We start from the raw sequence: 19,704 nt of genomic DNA, 5'->3' as shown, positions 1-19,704 counted from the left end.
TAGATTAGAATGGGGTTGAGCGATTTTAATCTGTTAGCATGGGTTTAGATAGGGGTTTGAGGTTAAATAGAATCAATATAAAGGTTTAAAAGGGGGGTTTGAATATGTTAACTTGGGTTAGAATACATTTATAATTGGTTATAATGGATTTCGAAAAAAAATATATGATGGGATCAGATTGGGCTACACTGGGTTTCAGTGCGTTAACTGGGTGGTTTACAGTGGGTTAGAATGGGTTTAGACCAGGTTTGGGGTATAAATTGGGTTTGATTATTATGCATTAATGAAGTGGACTTTAAAAGGGGGTCTATAAAAGGTATAACTGGATTTAGCATGGGTTTTAAAAAGATGATAGGTGGGTCAGAAGAGGTGTAGAATGAATAAAAAAGGTTTTAAACTGGTTTAGAATTGGTTTAGAGTTGATTTATGAGGGAATAATAAACAATTCTAGTATAAATGAATGAATGAGTGTGTGCAAATGAGCTGGAAAGCAAAGAGGCCAGGTGTGAGTGAAACGCATCTAATATTAAAATGTAAAACCACAAAGAAGCCATAGAGACCCAATGGTTTGGTCAAAACATCACCATGGCAACGTAAACAAATCACCAGCCGCCAGTTATTGCGGCATCATCATCACAACCTCTTAGCAGGACAGTGGAGGGGACATAGGTGTCCAGTGACCAGAGTAACACCTGCTGCTAATTCATCTCTGCTCTCATCAGCTGATGCTACTTCGCTCTACCACTCTCTCTCCTTTCTCTTCATTATGTGGGTCTGTAGGTCAGAGCCTCCCCCCAACCCTCAACCCTCCACCTGCTCAGGTGACAGTCCAGTGTATGCTGTGAGAGCTGGTGTGGGGTCCAGAGTCAGTTCCCTGTCAGAGGGAAAGATTCTGTCATCCACTCGACTATCTCTTTACCTTCTCGATAGCCAGGGGCTTTCTTTGCCCTTAGGAAGGTCTCTCAGGCACAACAAACACACAGCGAGAAAACAGGGCAGGTTTGGAGTTATCGGACAGTGTATTTTTTATACTTTTGTCAGACATAGGCTTTCAGTTTTTATGCTAAGCTAGACTAAACACCTCCTGAATGTAGGTGCAGGAAGTGTCTGAAGTACAGAACAGTTGACTAGAATAATTTATGTTACATAATAAATGTCACATGGAGGTTTCTGCATGCACAGCTGCTACATTATAAAGCATACAGAGTGTGTGCAGCCTGTGTTGTGAGTGGAGGTTGTTTAACATTTGTACAGTAAGTGGATATTAATTTGGACCCATAATCCCTTGCAGCAAGTCACACACTATCAGGTTACCAGTGTGTGTGTGTGCGTCTGTGTGTGTGTGTGTCATGATCTCCTGCTGAGCTCTTAGTTACATCCAGTTTTAAATAGACACACACACGCAAGCACATACACATACACAAACTCAGGTCCATGTGTCTGAGGTGAATCTCATTTGTTTGACATCAGAGCTGCAGTTGAAGGCATCACATGGTGGAAACCTCTGGCCTCAACTCTGGAAACGGCTCAAGACTCCAGATTAACCTCCATCACCACATTGCTGTTTAGTGTTTATCAGCTCACAGACATTTACTGACTCAGCATTGACTTGGGAGACGACGTTACTCACGTTCACGCTGCGTCTGAGGTTTCACTTTCATCTGGCACTGCAGATAAGGACAGTAGTTTTTTTAGAAAAACTGTGAACGCCCATCCCCTTCAGCTCCATTTGACGCTTTGATCCCATTAGATTACAGATTGGCTACACTATGTACTGTATTTATGTTGTATGTACATTTTGCACCCCTATTATGAACTCCCATAAACCCTAGAAGTTTGCGGGCTAAGCCTCATGACTTGACAGAGGAGAGGAGTCCATGAGTGGGTCACACTTAGTTCAGATATGTCTAAAATAATAGAGACTAAATGTCACCATATATCACTACCAGCACAGCACTATAACACAAACAAACTGACAGGTGGAGGCAGTGGTATTCCAGCAGCTCCTGTGTTCTGCTCTGTAAAATCACTCTTTTTGTCAACGGAGTCTGTTAGTGATATATAGTGATGTTTCTGGTTAAACAAAAAGGATGTTACACTTACATAAATATCTCTGTCTCGCTTTATCTCACATTTGTGGACGTTCTTTGACATGGGTAATTGCCCATTGAGTTACATTTTATCAGCTGTTGGTGGTGGTCATTTTTTGTCCCTATCAATCATTTAAACCCAAAAACATGGGAAAATAAGGCCCAAGGTTTAAAAATACAGGAGTTATCCTTTAAATTCATATGTTTGGAAATTGCAAAAACAAATCAAACTGAGTTAAGGAACCAATCTCCCCATTAAATCCATTTAATAGCTGGAGCTTTCACATGAACTTCATCAGGAGTTTGAGGAAAATGTTGATGTAACTTTGTATCTCTAGACAAAAAAATTGGGGTTTTTACCATTCACTTCAGTCACGTGTTGAGCTGAGCACTGTGTATGTGCCCCACCTGCCTAACACAAACACTGAGTCACCTGTAGCTTCCTCCAGCTCTCTCTCACTCTGATTGGTTGACCTGGCTGAATGGGTGGAGCCGTATAAACAATGTCAAGTTTATTTCAGAGATTAGTGAGAGCTGAGAAGCTGAGTCACTTCCTCCTCCTCCTCCTCCTCTTCAAACAGCTGTGGACTCAATCAGAGAAACATTTGTCACCTGTTTTGACTCAACTGTTAACAGTGTTTAGATTTAGATCTCAAACATAACAAATATTTTACAATGAAAATGCAGAAATATGTTTTAAAAATGATGAATGTGTCGCAAGAATAGCGCAAGAATATCTTCATTTGAAGGAATTTTGTGGCTATGAAAACACATACTCCCAGCTACTGCTGACAAAACAACCTCACTTCAAGATCCATTTAGCAGCTGATTTGGAGTTTTCAGTCATATCACATGGCCCTCATTAGCACTATGTCTCTATGTCACTATGCACTTCAACTTTTAAACCAAGACGTCCTTGATAAAAGTGCAGTACATAGACTTGAACATCTGCTTTTCTGTTTGCTGATGAAGACCATGTGATATGATCAAAAGTTCCAGAGCAGCTGCTAAACTTTGAAATTCACATACTGTGCTTGAATACTTCACTCTAAGATAATAAGATAAGATAATCCTTTATTAGTCCCACAATGGGGAAATTTACAATAATCATACTTCATCAGTGAACCGACTAATAGACTAATATACTAATACTAATAGACTAGTATACTAATATACAATGTACCTTTAGCGGCCACTTTATTATGTACACCTGTACAATCTATTGCCAAACCAAAACAACCTGCTTCCCTGAGCTTAACCAAGGGGGACTCCCAGTCTCTGGTCTATCACTCACAGCCCTCCTGACTGATGAATACTCATATCTTCCAATCTATGATGAGTTCATGTGTAAAATCAGTTGAACAGGTGAATAATGAATATAGTTCTAAGTTCACTGTCTCTGACTGAGCGCCAGAAGCCCCCTGACCACCTGCCCTTGAGCTAGGCAGCAGCTGCTCCTGCAGAACCGCTTGGAGCAGCTAGCCCTGTTAGCCTTATGCTATCTTCTATAATTAGCAGCCTGTCCTTCCTGCTAATCTCCCTGCTGCCTAATATGGAACACAACTGCTCCAATCACATGGCTGCTCCTCGTTACCATGGCGAAACTAATTATCTTGTCAATGACAGGAGAGGAAGAAAGAAACAGTATGAAAGAGAAAATGTACGAGAGAAGATGTGAATGGGTGACAAACCCTGTGTGTGTCTGTGTGTAAACTGACATCTCTATGTAAAGAAACCAGTGGGAGCTGACAGCAGCAACATGAGGTCTCTCTTTCTTTGTGTGTGTGTGTGTGTGTGTGTGTGTGTGTGTTTCACATGATTATAAATAGAAAGAATTTGGTTTTTGGATTTAAATAACAACTATGGTATTTTTGAACCCATGTTTGTCCCATGTTTTGGGTGTAAAAGATTGATACAAAAACAGCTGCTGCATTGAAATCCAATGGACAATTTGTCCAGTGATAGGCTCAGACTGTTATTATAATTGTCTGACAACATTATGGATAGGATTTCTACAGAGACCTTTTTATTAAAGAATAAGATCCTTTTTGTTTAACCAGAAACATCACTATATATCACTACCAGACTCCACTGACAAAAACAATTATTTTACAGAGCAGAACACAGGAGCTGCTGGAATACCACTGCTTCCATCTGTTAGTTAGTTTGCATTATTGTGTGGTACTTTCACTTCAGTAAAGGATCTGAATACTTCCTCCACCACTTAAAGCCACACAATAACACAATTCTCTGCAAGTAAAGGTTATTTTTACTAAATGACACTTTAACATCCTGTGTGTGTTCATTAGTGTTGGATGCAGCACCATCTGTTGTGTGTGCTAATATAAACAGTGCTACTTACTGCATGTGTGTGTGTGTGTGTGTGTGTGTGTGCGCGTGCGTGCGTGCACTGGTTGGTATGACAATGTGCCTTGCCGTTTCCTGCCTCCTTGTCACAGAGCTGTGATGTCACATCCTCCTCCTTGACAGCACTGCATTCATTAGCACCCCACGTTGTCATAGTAACCCGAGTTTCCATTCTGCAGCGTCCTCAGAGCTGAGTTAAACTCTGTCCCTCTCTCCTGGAATTTGATGTATTTCTGTTTCTAGGATGGTTGAAAGAAAGAAACATGAATCCTCTAAGAATTAATACCACATTAATGTCACGTGGGAAGGAAAATATAGGAAAGCCTCCCGTGTCAACGACTTGCAAGCGTTCATGTCATCGGACAACTGAAGATGGTAGCTGCACCACATGCACTCACTGAAAGAACAGTACATAAAGATGAACAATAAAACTGTTTTATTAATAATAATAATAATAATATTTTTTTTTCCACCACAATAAAATTTAACAAAGGCTCACTAGAAAAGTGTCAACTTCTGTGTTCTGTACAGTAGATACAGTACGTTGTAAAACTGGCCGCGGCGTGGCACAACAGCGCATTCAACAAAAAAAAACAAAAACAAAAACAAACAAAAAAAAAATTATTTTTCAAACATTTTCCACATTATTTACAGATAAAATCCACAATAAAACGAAGCTGGCAGACATCACAGAAATATAGCGTAGCTTCACGCTAATAGCGACAAACCTCTGGCTGCAGAAACCTCCTCATAAAAGTTAAATGGCTAACAAGCTAGTAGGCTAACTGGCTAGCCAGCTGGCTAGGCTACAGCTGCTTTCTCACATGCTACCAAGAGGTCAGTTAAACCAAACTTCATGATCCTGTATGACTGCAGTCAGTTAATATCTTATTTAAAAAACAAATACATAACACCATCATATGTTCCTCTTCCCTTATTGTCTGAAAGGCAGCAGCCTCTTCTGATTGCCTTTGTTCACTTGCTTTGTCTTATACTTTCTAGCTATTTTCCTGTCTGTTTGAGCAGCTAGCTCTAAGCCAGCTTTGTAAAGGAATGCACTTTGGTAGATTCAACCAAATGCCCTGGGTGTTAGTCACAACATGACAATAATCATAATAATATTGATAACTGAGCAATCTGAGGTACCAACATGAAGAAAGAACGCCTTAAAACCACATTAATGTTAGTGCTAACAGTTTGCGTGAGCTCATCTGTGAGGACCTTGACACAACTGTAGCTAGCAGGTAAAAACTTACTATGTGCTACTAGCATTCAGTTAGCAGTAGGCTAGTGTTAGCTTCAAACGTCAGTGCAGCAGCTAGCGGCTGGACGCTAGCAGTCGATCGGCTAGTGTTAGCTTAGCCCTGTCGTCAGCAGGTGTCACCTGTCTGAGTGGCGACAGTTGGCTGATATGTGTCTGTACATTGTGCAGCCATGTTATACAACCCCCCTGCTCACCCCAACACACAAACACACAAGCAAATAGGTGTAGATGTCAGTACTAATCAGTTTAAAGCTACAGTCTGTGGTCTGGTGCCTTGGCCTGCTTTACTGGCTCTTTAAATGGAAATAGATTGTAATTAAGCACATTTCTGCCAGGAAAAAAAACAAAAAACAGATGAATTGTTAGGTGTGATAACAATAAAAATACTCATGGTCAATCCAGAGTATATAATACTAAGTCAATATTTGGAATTTATGAATATTAAATGAAATAAATGAGATGATAAAATCTTTCCCAATCCATTACTTTCTTAAAGGCAATAGATTTTGAGTTTTTTAGTCAAAATTATTTTTTTTAATTTAAATTTTCTGAATTTTGATATATTACATCATAATTTTGTGAAGTTACTTACAAAAGCAAAATTACAATTTCAAACAAGGATTTTAAAATTCTGAACTTCATCTATCTCATAAATTTGACTTGTAACTGTTGTAACTGCGACTTACTATGTCTTACCTTGACTTGTTGTAATTCTGATTTATTTTTGTCCTTCCTTCATTAAATGTTTTCTTTACTTGGCAGAAATGTGCCATAAAACACTTTACCTGTATTATGTTGTATTCAAGACAACTGGAATAGTCGAGTATCCAGCCTCCTGCTAATAAAGGGCCACTCGACTCATCTCTTATCAACAGAAACCTAAAAAGTGCTGGCACCAACCAACCATTACATTAACATGACTAAATAATGTTAACATTACTGTCTTTGGATGTTAACGTAATGTTTACACAAGTTCTCTGCTTACAATTCCTTGATTGCTTCATTTTGTTTTTTTTTAGTTCACATGAATGTTGTTTCAGACACAGCAAGTGTTATTATTATGGTTTATACACTTTTAGCTGGAGCTGCAACAATTAGGTGATTAATCAATTAGCTGACAGAAAATCAAATAACTGTAACTGTAGTAAATTTTCAAGTAAAAATGACAAACATTTCTTGGTTCAGGCTTCTCACATGTCAAGATTTTATGTTTTTCTTTGTCATTCTTGACAGTAAATTTAACATTTTAGGGGTTTTAGACTGTTGTCTCAACTAATCAATTAATTGAGAAAATAATCATTAACAGCAGCTCTACTTTTGAGTAATTGTTTAGGATGCATGTGCATGTAAGGGTCCTTCATCTGGGCTGTGAGAGTATTCGAAGCAGTCTCCTTTAATAATCTACAACCGAATGCATCTGATTGGTGGATCTTTCTAGGGTACCATGAACCTTTGGGATAACATCGTGAGTTGCACCAAAATTTGTGATTGTTGCCATGACGTCGCCACCGAAAATGTGTGTGTGTGTGTTGGGTGGGGGTGGCATGGCGATGAGATACTGAAGGCACAAAGTTACGACTCTCAGCATTCCTTCTCACTATAAAACATAGAAAATTAAAAAAAACACAATCAACCAACCAACCAACCAATCAAATCTTTAGAAAACAAACAAAGACATCAAAGAGGGCCGTCCCCCACCCACCTCCTCCTCCCTTTGGGGTTGGGCGGGGGGCAGGGCTTCCCCTGAGATGGGCAGAGCAGGTAGTGTCTGTGTTTTACATTTTAAGTTCCTTTCTGTGCACCACATCATTGTTGTCCACTTCTTATGTGCTACATCACAACACAGTCGTCAGGCTGATGGTGCACTCAACCAAATCTGGGATCTTCCTCTTCCTCCTCCTTTTCCTCCTCCTCCTCGTCCCAGTGTGACCCGATTTTCAGAGTGCGTTCAGATACAGTTGTGTGTTCATACAGATATATATGTGTTTGTGTGAGGGAACAAGCTTTGAGAAAACCTTGACATTGCACAAACACACTCCTACATATACCTGACACCACACACACACACACACACACACACACACACACACACATTCAAGTATACGGTATGAACTGCACACCATAGTAAATAAGTAGAATAGATTAATAAATATTAAAGTGTAGTAAATAAATAAGAAGCATTATCTAACACCCCTCCCCTCCCTGCCCCAATCACACTGATCGACCCATTAACTAATACTGACCTTTGATCAATATATTACCAGTCAGTTTGATCACAGAGTTGTTGCTCGTCTACACATTACTGTAATTAGTAAATTTTGTTTTTCATTATTTCATCTCATATGTTCTTGCAAGCTTGTGACTGTATTGCTCCTGTGTTACTTCAAACACTTTATTCTTGTATAATCTATGATCAGCTGTTGTATAAATCAATGTTACTCGAGAGCATTTGGGCCCAGTCACACCAGATAGAGGTGATGTAACTCCTTCATTTGATGTAGAGATTACCACCAGTACCAGAGGCGTGTGTACCGGCTGTACTCAGAGGTACAAGTAATCTATTACTATCGTACATGATAAATATTTGTCCTTTAGTATCCAAGGATGGTGAGAATATATTTAAAAGTAATAGTGCTGCACAACCAAGACAGTATGAAATTACTGGAATTGGCTCAAATATAAGACTACAATTAATATTGAAAAAGCAGCGGTTATGTTATATTTGAGGACCAAATATTCACAGCAAATGTTCTATCACCAAGAGCATGACATTATTGGCTGTTTGTAGCCTTAATGTTGCTAAAAAATTTTAAATTTTTATCAATTTCATTTATCATTCAGAGTTAGTCGGCCATATAGGTGTTTAGGAAGTTTTTTTTTTTTTTAAGCTCTTGTACTCTACTCAGAAATAAATTCATGACGTGAAAATGAGTTTAAGTATGTTGTTGTATGTTTTACTTTTTCAACTTAAACAGGGTTGTCAAAAACTGAGGAATATATTTGAATATATGAATATATATATGAGAATATATTACGAGAAACACATTTAACTGCACCTGTATCAAGTGATTGTAATCCATGCTGCAGATTTTACACTGGTGTGACTAGACCCAGTTTCAGATGTATTTATTACTTTGAAGAAAACCCCTGGAATAAAACTCAAGCAATCTCTGATCCAGCACTGTCGGTTCCTAACATCATGAGGCTGAAGTGATTCTAACTCTCTGAGAAAGTTTTTATGTCATTCTTTTATTTCATTTCTTGTCTTAATATTCACTCTGACTTGGGAGTATTAATGAAACACTTGATCAGTGTAGAAATTAAAATCTTGGGTCAATATTGCATTATTCACACCTCCGTGCAGAAACCAGTAGAATATACCTATTTATAAACAGCTGATCTCTTCCGGCTAACTGCACAGTAGCAGTCTGTTACAGCTGAGGACTCACATTTTTCTGTGCAGGGCCTAAATGTAGGATACCTTCAGGCTACTGCTGCTGCTGCTGAGCTCAACTTACATAAAAGTTTTTTATTATTCCAGACAGACACGCTCTCCTGTCCTTTAGGCTCCATGTAATCAAGATTTAAAGCTGTGAAATTCCTTAAAGCTGCTTTGTTTTTCAAACAGCCAGAAGGAAGAAACATTCAGTTTTTTTGTCTTATCTAAACAAATACTGCTCTATACTGTGACATTATGGAAGATAGTTTGGTGTTATTTTTTTAGTCTTTTTTCCTGAAGCCTGGACTTTGGTTTTGAGTATTTCTAATGATTTAAAATGGCTACTCCTAATGTATAGTTCTCAAAATGCTACTAAAATTCAGGGGTAGTCTGTCAGTGGCAGAGGCTGTGGGAAAATCTGTATTTTTATCCTGGTGACTAGGCAGCTTTTTATCTTGTCCTTAAAGTTGGCTGGCCAAATATAAACTATATAACTGCTAGTCTACAGCCACAGTTTTATGTTTCTCTGTTTATATGAACTAGACTTTGGTTTCTAACACTCCTATTTTTCAAATACCACAGCCCTTTGATTTAAAAATGATTTATAACTTGTCCATAAAACCATCTTCAGTCTACTTTTCTCTTTCTTTTCACAGTTCTTTCAGCAGCCATTTTGTGTCATTAATAATCAGATTTGGTCGATTCAATATGGAACAAAATGGTACTTGTTCATCCAACACTTTTTTCTTTTCTGGTCTTTTCCTCCTTCTTCACCTCTTTACTCTGTCTGCTAACCTTCACAAAACCTAAAACACTTTAAGAAAACAAAAAGTAAATTTGAGGAGTTAAAAAAACATTTTGTCATTCTGTCTGTGCTTCGTAAGGCTGGGCAGTGGAGAGCTAACAGGCTATGGCTAAGAGAGGCTAAGGCTAGCCACCAGACTGCCAAAAAAGGCTTGCTTTAGTTATAGTTAGCCAGCTATTGCTAGCTGACTGGTTTAAAGTTTGCTAGGCTAACTGCTAGCCAGTTGAAAGGTGTAAATAGGTAGCAATGTGACAGCTAAACACAAACAAGTAGCTGTCTAACAACTAACCAGTGCCAGTTAACAGTTAGCTAGCTGACAGGCACAACACTAGCATGGTTACACACTGTAAAACAATAGCTAGCTAAGAAAGTTAGCCAGCTAACAGGTAGATGGTTCAGTTAGGGTTGCTGTTGTTTTTTTTCTCTCCTTTTTTTTTGTTTAATTAGTTAAGTCAAAAATAACGACAAATGCCCAAAAATGTTCCTCAAACTGAGAACAAAATAAAATTTGTTATTTCATAGAGATATGAAACAAAGACTAGCAAGCTAATCATTGCATTTTTCAGCTGTAGCGTTAGTTTTATAAGGATATATCTGACTTATTTGACAGTTAAATACATGAATCTTTTCTATGAGGCCTTATTGTTGTCTGCCAGATATAACCTTGTAAGACTAAAATCAATAAAAGTTGTTTTTGGTGTCTGATTGATCGACTACAAGCTCAGCTAAATAGATTCTGTGCTAAAAAATCCAAAAAAGCCTTGTTCCCTCTGTCAGCACCATGTTTTTCTGAGTATGTTGTATTTGTGTGTTTAGAGCTACAGAGTGGTGCGGTGTGTTCTGATTGTCTGAGCAGCCCAACAATCATTATTAACATGTCTTGCTGCTCACAAAGTAAAACAACAAACTGAGGACTGAGAACTTGAGGAGTCTGAACGCACCCCAATTTATCAATCAAGTTTCCTTCAGTTCAGCTTACATCCCAGTCTAGCCATTCTGCACATTTCAGCAACCCAACACGAAGCTTCCAAGACTGTGGTCCTGAACGCACCCCAACAGCGCTGTGAAAACCAACATGAACAAAACTAAACGCTCGTCAAAACTGGAAAAACCAGTTTTATTCAGTTCCAGCTGGTTGATCTGCTTGTGAGCACAGCTTTCACCTCTCACCACAGCGAGTGAGGTGCATTCATTCTCAGCTGACCAGTTTGGGCAGAACCGTCCTGGGCTGGATGTTTCCATTGGCATCAGTGATTGCTGCCAAGTTAGTCCTGGTTTTGGAGGAGGAGGATGTGGTGATTGAGGAGGCGGTGGCGAGCTTGGAGATGGAGGTGATGGTGCCATCGGAGGTGGTGGTTCCCCGTTTAGACGATGAGGTCTTTTCCCCTGTGGTGGCAGTTCCTGCCGGTGGCTTGGGAAGTCGCCTCCTCAGCCACGGGTGGCGTAGTGCCTGGCTGGGTGTCATCCTGAGCGCCGGGTCCCACTCCAGGCTCTGTTTGAGGAAGTCCAGGAACAGTGGGTCGTCGCAGCCCTTCAGTGCTGCACTCCAGTCTTTGCTGCCCGGCGGGCCACGTACCTTCCCCCGCCGTGATCGGCCACCGTTCAGCACAGTGGTGCCGTCGGGCAGTGTGGTGACGGTGCAGTACCGTGGGTAGCCTTTGGACGACACAAAGTTCTTGGCTCGTTTGGAGGCGTCAAGGAGCTTCTGACTAGGCATGCCCAGTAATTCAATGATACATGCCAGCTGGTCAGCTTCATCTTCACCCGGCAACAGTGGGTAACCAGTTAGCAGCTCAGCCAGAATACAGCCCAGGGACCACATGTCAATAGGCATCCCATACCTGGAGCCTGGAGGAGAGGGCATAAACAAAATCCAGATTCAGCTTAAAATTACCCGCTAAATACTTTCCATCCCCACTGATCATTTTCCAAATCAGGAATCATCTACTCACAAAGACTGCTGCAGAGATCTTTAGTTTCCTGTTTTTAAAGCTTACTGGTACTGTGATTGCCTTTAAAGACATGGACATCTGTGATTTGAGAGCTGGTTATTGTAAAATATTGCACTGACAAGCTGTTGTTAGAAAATTAAACCTAGCAACCAATAACCAATCAAGAATAGTATGATTCTAGTTTTTTCTTGCATGAACCCTTTAGCGCCCACATTCTTTTAAATGTGGTCTAGGATTTATTACATTTCTGGACAAAATGTTGATTGTCACTGATTATTTTCTGCCAGTATCAAGTCTCTGCAAGTTGTTTTTCATTGCTTAGGTGAACTGAGAGCAGAGGCCAAAACCACAGTGAAGTGAAAATCTGAAAGAGGAGTTCATTAATGTTGACCAAAGGCTGCTTTCATTTTCTGTCATCTTACCTAGAATGACCTCTGGCGCTCGGTAGAACCTGGACTGGATGTAGGTATAAACTCTCTGATGTTCATAACAGCTAGAGCCAAAATCTATGACCTAGAGACAGAGAAAGAATGTTTAATAGATGAATGACCATGTCTTTAATGGTCAAAATCAGGAGAAACATGGATTTTTCCAGCTCACCTTGATGCCGCTGCGTCCCTGCTGTTTGAGTAAAATGTTCTCTGGCTTGAGATCGCAGTGGATGATGCGGTTCTTGTGCAGTGAGTCCAGACACTGCAGGATGGAGTGGGCAAACTTCCTGACCAGCGGGAGGCTGAAGCCCTGGAACTTGTTCTTCTTGATGAGCTCATACAGGTTCATGCTGAGCAGCTCGAAGGTCATGCAGATATGGTTTCGGAAGGTGAAGTTCTCTAGCATGTGGATGACGTTCATGCTCGAGTCCTTGTCCTGTTTCCTCAGGTGCTCGAGGATGCGGATCTCCTCCGCCGCTTGCCTGTGGAAGCGCTTCTCGTTGCGGACCATCTTCAGAGCCACATGAGTCTGTGACTTGTGGTCAAATGCCTTCACCACCTGCAGGGGGAGCAGCTAGAGGTCACCACTGTCACAAAATATAATTATGAGGAGGTTAAGACAACAAAAGACTGAAAACTGACCCAGTCTCATTATTGTTCTGCAGATTACTTGACCTTATCTGTATTAAGACTAATCAGTGATAGTACACTAGTTTTAGTCTGTAGTCACAGTAGCAGCAGTAATTGTACCTGTCCGAAGCTACCCTTGCCAATGACCTTCAGGACTTCGTAGCGGTAGGCGATGTGGTCATGTGGGACATGAATGTAGGATCCCTGATCATCGTCATAGCCACCGTTGTTGGCCCCGCCCATGACTCCTGACCTTTTCTTAGCATTTGGACCAACAAAATATACTAAAGACAAAAAGGAGGGATCAATTATTCATTCTTGTTCCTGCCAATCAAGGGTAATGATTATAACAATAGGTGCAATGGTTATGGATTGTATCTTCTGCTCTAGATATTACTGGTTTGTGATCATCAGCATTAACAAATCAGGACGAGCATCTTTAGAAGGACTGGTTGAACTCGCTCACCTTCAGGGTAGCTGAAAACTTCATGGTGTTCAAATGAGGACATTTTGGACATGAACTGCTTCATGGCCTGCTCCGGGGACAGGGGGTTGGGCTTTGGCTTGCTGTCCGTCGACTTGTTGGAGGTGGCGCTGCCCTGGCGGCAGTGGTGGGTGGGCTCCGATGCCGAGGTCTGCCGGTCGGGCAGTGGTAGGCCCGGCCGAGTGGAGCTGAGTGGAGCCAGGCCGTTGGGCTGGGAGGTCAGGACCGGACGCTTGTTGGTGTTCTCCTCGTACAGCTGGGTGACGTGGACCTGTGACTGTGACGATAGCTGGACGGCGTCCGACATGGCAGCTTTGGAGCCTCCCTGAAGGGAAATGCACAGAAACAATAGATAAGCCAAAGCCTGAGGTGGCATGGACACTACCAGACTCCACAGTAATTTTACTGTGCAGAATACACTGCTGGAATACTGTAATACCAACACCCTGATCAGTTAGTTTGTGTTAATGTATGACTTTCAGTGGTGGAAGAAGTATTTAGATCCTGTACAGAAATAAAAGTATCACACAATAACACAAACCAACTAACCAGCAACTCCCATATTCTGCTTGGTAAAACTACTCTTTTTGTCAGTGGAGTGATTTGTAGCTATGTTGTAGCTATGTTTGTCTTAGGTCTGTCTCTGTAGGAATCCCATCCATAATGTTGAAAAAGGGGGGAAATTAGGTAGTATATAAGTATAAAAATACTGGCATTATCCTATATTAGAAGTCACTCAAATCTTGGATGTTGGGGTGTTCTTGAGATTGTTGGGGTGTTTCAGAGACTTTGCAGAATTTTTACTGCTCTCCGCTGAATATCAGGGTAAAAATTTATATAGTAAATGCTCACAAAATAGTAATTTGTTCCTTTGATTGAAGAACTCATACAGTCTAATAGCCTAATTCTGATTAATGGACTCTCTCTCTCTCTCTCAGTCTATTATTCTGTCTCTTTGTCTCAGTGAGTCACTCCCTGTTGCCGAGGTGACCAGCACACCTGGGTCCTTTCAGATAACAGAGGTGTGTTTGGTTTCAGTTCTCCGTCTCACACACGAACACAAAGGTGGCCACACGGCTCACTTCAAAGACCAGCTGTTTACAACACTATAATAATGTCCATGTGTGTGTCAGTCGGGGGATTGGGCTATAAAATAAGGGAGTGCAACAAGACATGAAATTGAAACAATAACACATGCACACACACACACAGCAGTCAGGCTGATGTGTGTGTGTATGTGTTTGTGTGTGTTCTCAGTAGTTACAGTGATACACGAGAGCAAAGCTTTGTTGACTCCACCCTCACCTAATGAGGTAAAGTTAGGTGAGCGAGAACACACACACAGCTGCAGCTGACAATTATTTTCATCACGGATCAAATCTGCAGATCATTTTCTAAATTAATCCATTAACAGTTTGGTTTATAAAATATCAGAAAATAAAAGATGGTATCTTCAAATTCACTTGTTCTATCTGACCAACCGTTCAAACTCCCACAATACAAGGTAAAAAAGATTAATAGATAATCAAAACTGTCAAATTAACTTACAAATTGACTGATTTGATCATTAGAGGTTGAAAAATCTGCTCTGACAGATAAACAGCTGCTTACACATATATGGTCTTAGCTGAGTGATATAAAGTCTCTGATGTGCTTCCCTGTAGGTTAATGTTATACTTCATAAAAGTCTCTGGCTGTAACAGGCTACAGGAAACTCTGCTAATGCTAACAGGTGAAGTGATCAGCAGTGATATCAATTAATGGATCAAATAAATGCTGCATCAGGTCCTTTATACCATTAGTCCTCTGTGTGTGTGTGTGTGTGTGTGTGTGTGTGTGTGTGTGTGTGTGTGTGTGTGTGTGTGTGTGTTTGTGTGTGTGTGTGTGCCTGTGTCTGTCCTTCACACCAGCCTATAAACCAATCAGCTGTTTAAAGCATCCTGGAGCAGAGGGCTATTATTAGCCACGTGGCTACAGCTGACTGTTCCACAGAACTGTTTTTCAGGCTCTTTGCTTCACAAAGCTAACAGCACGCTAACCGCATGCTGATGGCATGCTAACACACTAGCTATAAACTTCTAAATCCAACATAGCTCTAATGCAGCTACAGGCTGCTGTCAGGACCAGATATAAAGACATATCAACACCAGAGGTCACTGACTTAATTAATTTGAAAGGTTAGCATTGACAGGAAAGGATCACAATAATAAAACAAACGTGGCATGCAGATTAGATAAAGACTGATGATGAGTCTACTGATGTTTATCAGCTAACCTTCGATGTCCTCTGAGATTTACCTGCTGATAACTTTCAAAATAAAAGCAGCTGATCTAGGTCACACTGGCAGAAGTTTTGCTACATGTGCCACATTTACATGTTCCCCAGACAAACTGATTGACAGATAAAAATGTAACAAATGTTTTAAAGAATCTTTTCTTTGTAATTTTAATTCTTCACTTTCACTTTTTAAGCTCAATCTATCTTTAAGCTTCTTTAAGCTCAATGAATAAAAAGAATAAATACAAAATTCTGTGCTGCAATTAATGGAAAATAATTCTGTACTTGTAGTAAACTGATGAGAGGAAAAATGTGTGTGTCTGTACCGTCAGGGGGTTGTGGTTGTTGTTCCAAAGTGGCGGCAGGGTGACAGGTGATGTCGTCTGAGAGCCGCTGTGACCAGGAGAGTAGACCGGCTCGCCCACTTTGCCTAGAAAGAGACAGAGAAAACAGAGGAGTTTTACCTTTCCTATTTTTCTTTCTGATTATTAAGATGACAACTTTATCTCTGTTTTCAGTACAGAGTTACTGTAGGTCCAGCATGTGTTTATGCTTGGCTTAGAACAACAACTGGAAGTATTTAATCAGTTTTTACTTCGATTTCCTCCAGCACAGAAAACGTCTTTGTTAGTGATCTCTCAGTTTAGACATGACTATTTCTTGACTTTTAACTTCTATTATATCTAAAATATATCCACAGTCACTTTCCTGTTCAATCACTGACCAGTCAATTCAGTGATTTGTCCATAAAATATCAGAAAATAGTGACAGATGCCTGTAATAAATAACTTCCTCAGACGTCGACCAACAGTCTACAAATCCAAACATATTCTTGTTCAACACAGATATGCATCAGATCCTCACATTTAGAAGCTGGAACCAACAAATATTAGGCCAAAAACGTGATTAGTATGGTCACGGTGACCTTTGACCTTTGACCTTTCACCACCAAATTCTAATGAGTTCATCTTTGAGTGATGGTTTATGCCAAATTTGAAGAAATTCCATCAAGGTGTTATGGAGATATTGCATTCACAAGAATGGGACGGATAACTCAGAACAATGATGATTATGAAATCAGCTGCCGATTAATTTTCTGTCAGTTGACTGATTGATTAACAGACTAATCGTTGCTGCTCCATACACCCCTATGGTTCAGGCTTACATGAATTGAGTCCTATGTGGGCTGGGCTGAGCTGTATCCATGGCACATTCATGCGAAGCTCCATCTAAAGAGAAAACTACACCCTCCAACAACTCCAAGTCTGCTCATTAAACAGAACTAAACAGGACATATGAGTCCAGCAGCCATCAGCACCGCAGCATCTCTACAGTCCTGTCCCCATGGTCTGGGTTTCCAGGTTTGAGCTCTGACTAAATACTTGACACAGGATCAACCTTTCAAAGTACAAGATGTTATCGCTGCCTCTCTCCAATATCACATGACGCGACCGCCACCAAAAGAGCTTCTTATGTAACACATGCACCAGGCGCAGGCTCGCCAATCTCCTAAAAATATTAGAAAGTGGTTGGGATCCCTCTGACGCCTGTGGGTTATATGAGCAGAGGTGACTTTGGCAAGACATATGCATTGATTAAAAGCTGATCAGTCTTAGATATGTCTGAAGAGGACTGAAAAAATCCCTAAACCAACATGGGCCAAACAATGCAAATGATTTTACCTCGAGCTTCTTACACAAACTACTCTTTTAGCTTCTTCCTTCATTTTCTGCAAATCCAATTACCAAGGTTATTTTTTCTTTATGGGAGACATCTCAGCCTCTGATTCTTTCAAATAAAACTCCAAAAAGCAAAACGAGAATCGCAGCCGGCAGGTGTCTGCCATTTTTGCGATTACTCAAAATTATCCAAATAGTTCAGCCTTAAATCCACTGAAACCAAAAGTTGCCTGACGACTGGTGCTGATGGTCAGCAGGAGAGAGTAAGGCCTGGACCAGATCACTGTAGGAGTCTGGAATCTGTGTGGGTCCTGCAGGTTGATTCAGTCTAAGGAGGATGAAGGTTTTAATATAGCCTGATAATCCCAAATACACTTACTGCCTCTCTGTGCCTCTGACTCTCTCTGCAGCTTCAGCACATGCTCTTATAAAATATGTGATATGTGCCTCCAGAGCTGAGCTGCAAATAATTATTTTCATTAGTCTATACAATCATAGCCTCACAGAGCCCAAAGTGATGTGTTCAAATGTCCCGTTTTATCCCAAGTCCAATATTCCTTCTTTACTAAACTATATATGACAAAGACAAGCGGCAAATCTTCACATTTGAGAAGCTGGAATCAACAAACTATTAAATGATTAATTGATAGACAAATTTCTAGGATGATCTATCAATCTATGAGGTATCAGAATAGTATGAACTAGAATTACCACCTCACGACTAGGGTTGTAAATCACAGGTTTAATCAGGATGATATATTGATTCAACGGACAACGATTTGATGTTTGCTGATATCACATAGTCTGCTACGATACGATTTTGATTCAATTCAGTTCCGGAGCCAGCGATCAATATGAGACGATATCATCTGCAAATTTAACACAGTTACTTCCATTTATATCAAATCACACAAAGCAACTAAAATATCGTTTGACCTCTATTCCTGAGCTCAACCATTATGATGAAAAACAATCAATAAAGGCATGTCTTATAAATGATTATATTGTGACGGACTGTGATGTTACAGCCTACATTACGTTAATGTTGGGTTAGTGAAGAAAAGCTATTTAGACTGTTAAGTTAAAGTCCTGTTATTCCAGGGTTAATGAACATGTTGCTAGCTCAGACTGTCTGTCACGTCAGCAATCTTGGCTGGGAGACCACATTGTTTTTATTTTGGATCGATGCCATGGGATTGTTGATCACTGAATTGATGTACCAATGAAGACTGATGTATCATTACACCCCAACTCGCAACAACACAGGTTGTTGTTTTACACTCAGACAGTTTACTTTCTCTGACAGTTAACAATTCTCATTCTTTCTGAGCTCATCGTCTGTGACAGATTAATTTTTGGCTGTTTGACACATTACTGATCAACTAATCGACCAATTGACTCATTGTTTACGTTCTGGTTCGAGCATTAAGATCTGGCCTCATCAGCTGATCAACAGAAAATAAATCAGCAACTACTTATAATGGGTTGAACCTCCTCCAGTGTAAGGATTGTCCTTTTTTCTGTATTTTACATGATTGCAAACTCAGTATTCTGCAGTTTCTGGCAGTTGATCGGACAAAAAACCTTGAGGTCTGGGGAACTCTTTCTAGACTAAACAACTAATCGATTAATTGGGAAAATCATCTGCAGACTAATTGATAATTAAAATAATGGTTGGTTGCTGCTTTAGTCGGGATGTGATGTGACAAGAGTCGACAACTGGCGAGTCATGGAAACAGATTATCAAAGCAGTGGCATGACTTAAAGGAGGCGAGTCCAGATCAGCCTTTGAGACACACACCCTCGCAGGCCACCATCCTTCTCTCCACAGCCATCAGTGTCTAAGCAGACAGATGGTCTCTGCTGCTGCTCTCTGCCTTTAATCTGAACGCTCGTTGTAATCCTGCTAATGAGGACAACTAAGAGAAAGACTCAAACACTGTAACACAACTACATCCAAACAACACACAGCCTCAGTCTGATACTGCACACAAACACACCTCGCACAAACATGCCTCTAATGCATCTGCACTGTAATCCTGCTAATGACTAAAGCTGAGGCAAACAATCAATATCACTATATATTCTGATAGCCTTATCAATACACAGGCACTTAAATCTTGATTTAAGTCTTGATATATTCTGATCCTGAATCAGAATATATCAAGCTTCCTTCCTCTCCTGCAGACCACTGCTGCAACAATTAGTTGATTTTCCTTCTGTGTCACGCATCAGCGCCTCGAGTATCATTCTACAAATAAAATGTACAACGTGATTGACAGGTTA

General features: G+C 40.4%; 1 protein-coding gene across 5 annotated transcripts in view; it reads right to left on the bottom strand.

The window, feature by feature from the left end:
* Window positions 1-10,382: 10,382 nt before the first annotated feature.
* Window positions 10,383-19,704, bottom strand: part of dyrk2 (dual-specificity tyrosine-(Y)-phosphorylation regulated kinase 2) — a 48,321-nt gene continuing 38,999 nt past the window's right edge. For 4 of the 5 annotated variants that reach the window (XM_051077908.1, XM_051077910.1, XM_018702862.2 and 1 more), the window contains 6 exons: window positions 16,066-16,169; window positions 13,445-13,787; window positions 13,099-13,262; window positions 12,518-12,907; window positions 12,340-12,430; window positions 10,383-11,813 (listed from right to left, as the gene is read on the bottom strand). In XM_051077908.1, the coding sequence (XP_050933865.1) occupies window positions 11,161-11,813; window positions 12,340-12,430; window positions 12,518-12,907; window positions 13,099-13,262; window positions 13,445-13,787; window positions 16,066-16,169 (1,745 nt within the window). In that variant the 3' untranslated portion in view covers window positions 10,383-11,160. The remainder of the gene's footprint in view (window positions 11,814-12,339; window positions 12,431-12,517; window positions 12,908-13,098; window positions 13,263-13,444; window positions 13,788-16,065; window positions 16,170-19,704) is intronic. The other variant, XM_051077909.1, reaches the window with a different exon arrangement.

Source organism: Lates calcarifer, linkage group LG18 (assembly GCF_001640805.2).
Source record: "Lates calcarifer isolate ASB-BC8 linkage group LG18, TLL_Latcal_v3, whole genome shotgun sequence".
In the NCBI taxonomy this organism is placed as follows: Eukaryota; Metazoa; Chordata; class Actinopteri; family Centropomidae; genus Lates; species Lates calcarifer.
Note: the sequence above shows the minus strand (reverse complement) of the source record. Positions and strands in the feature narration are given on the sequence as shown.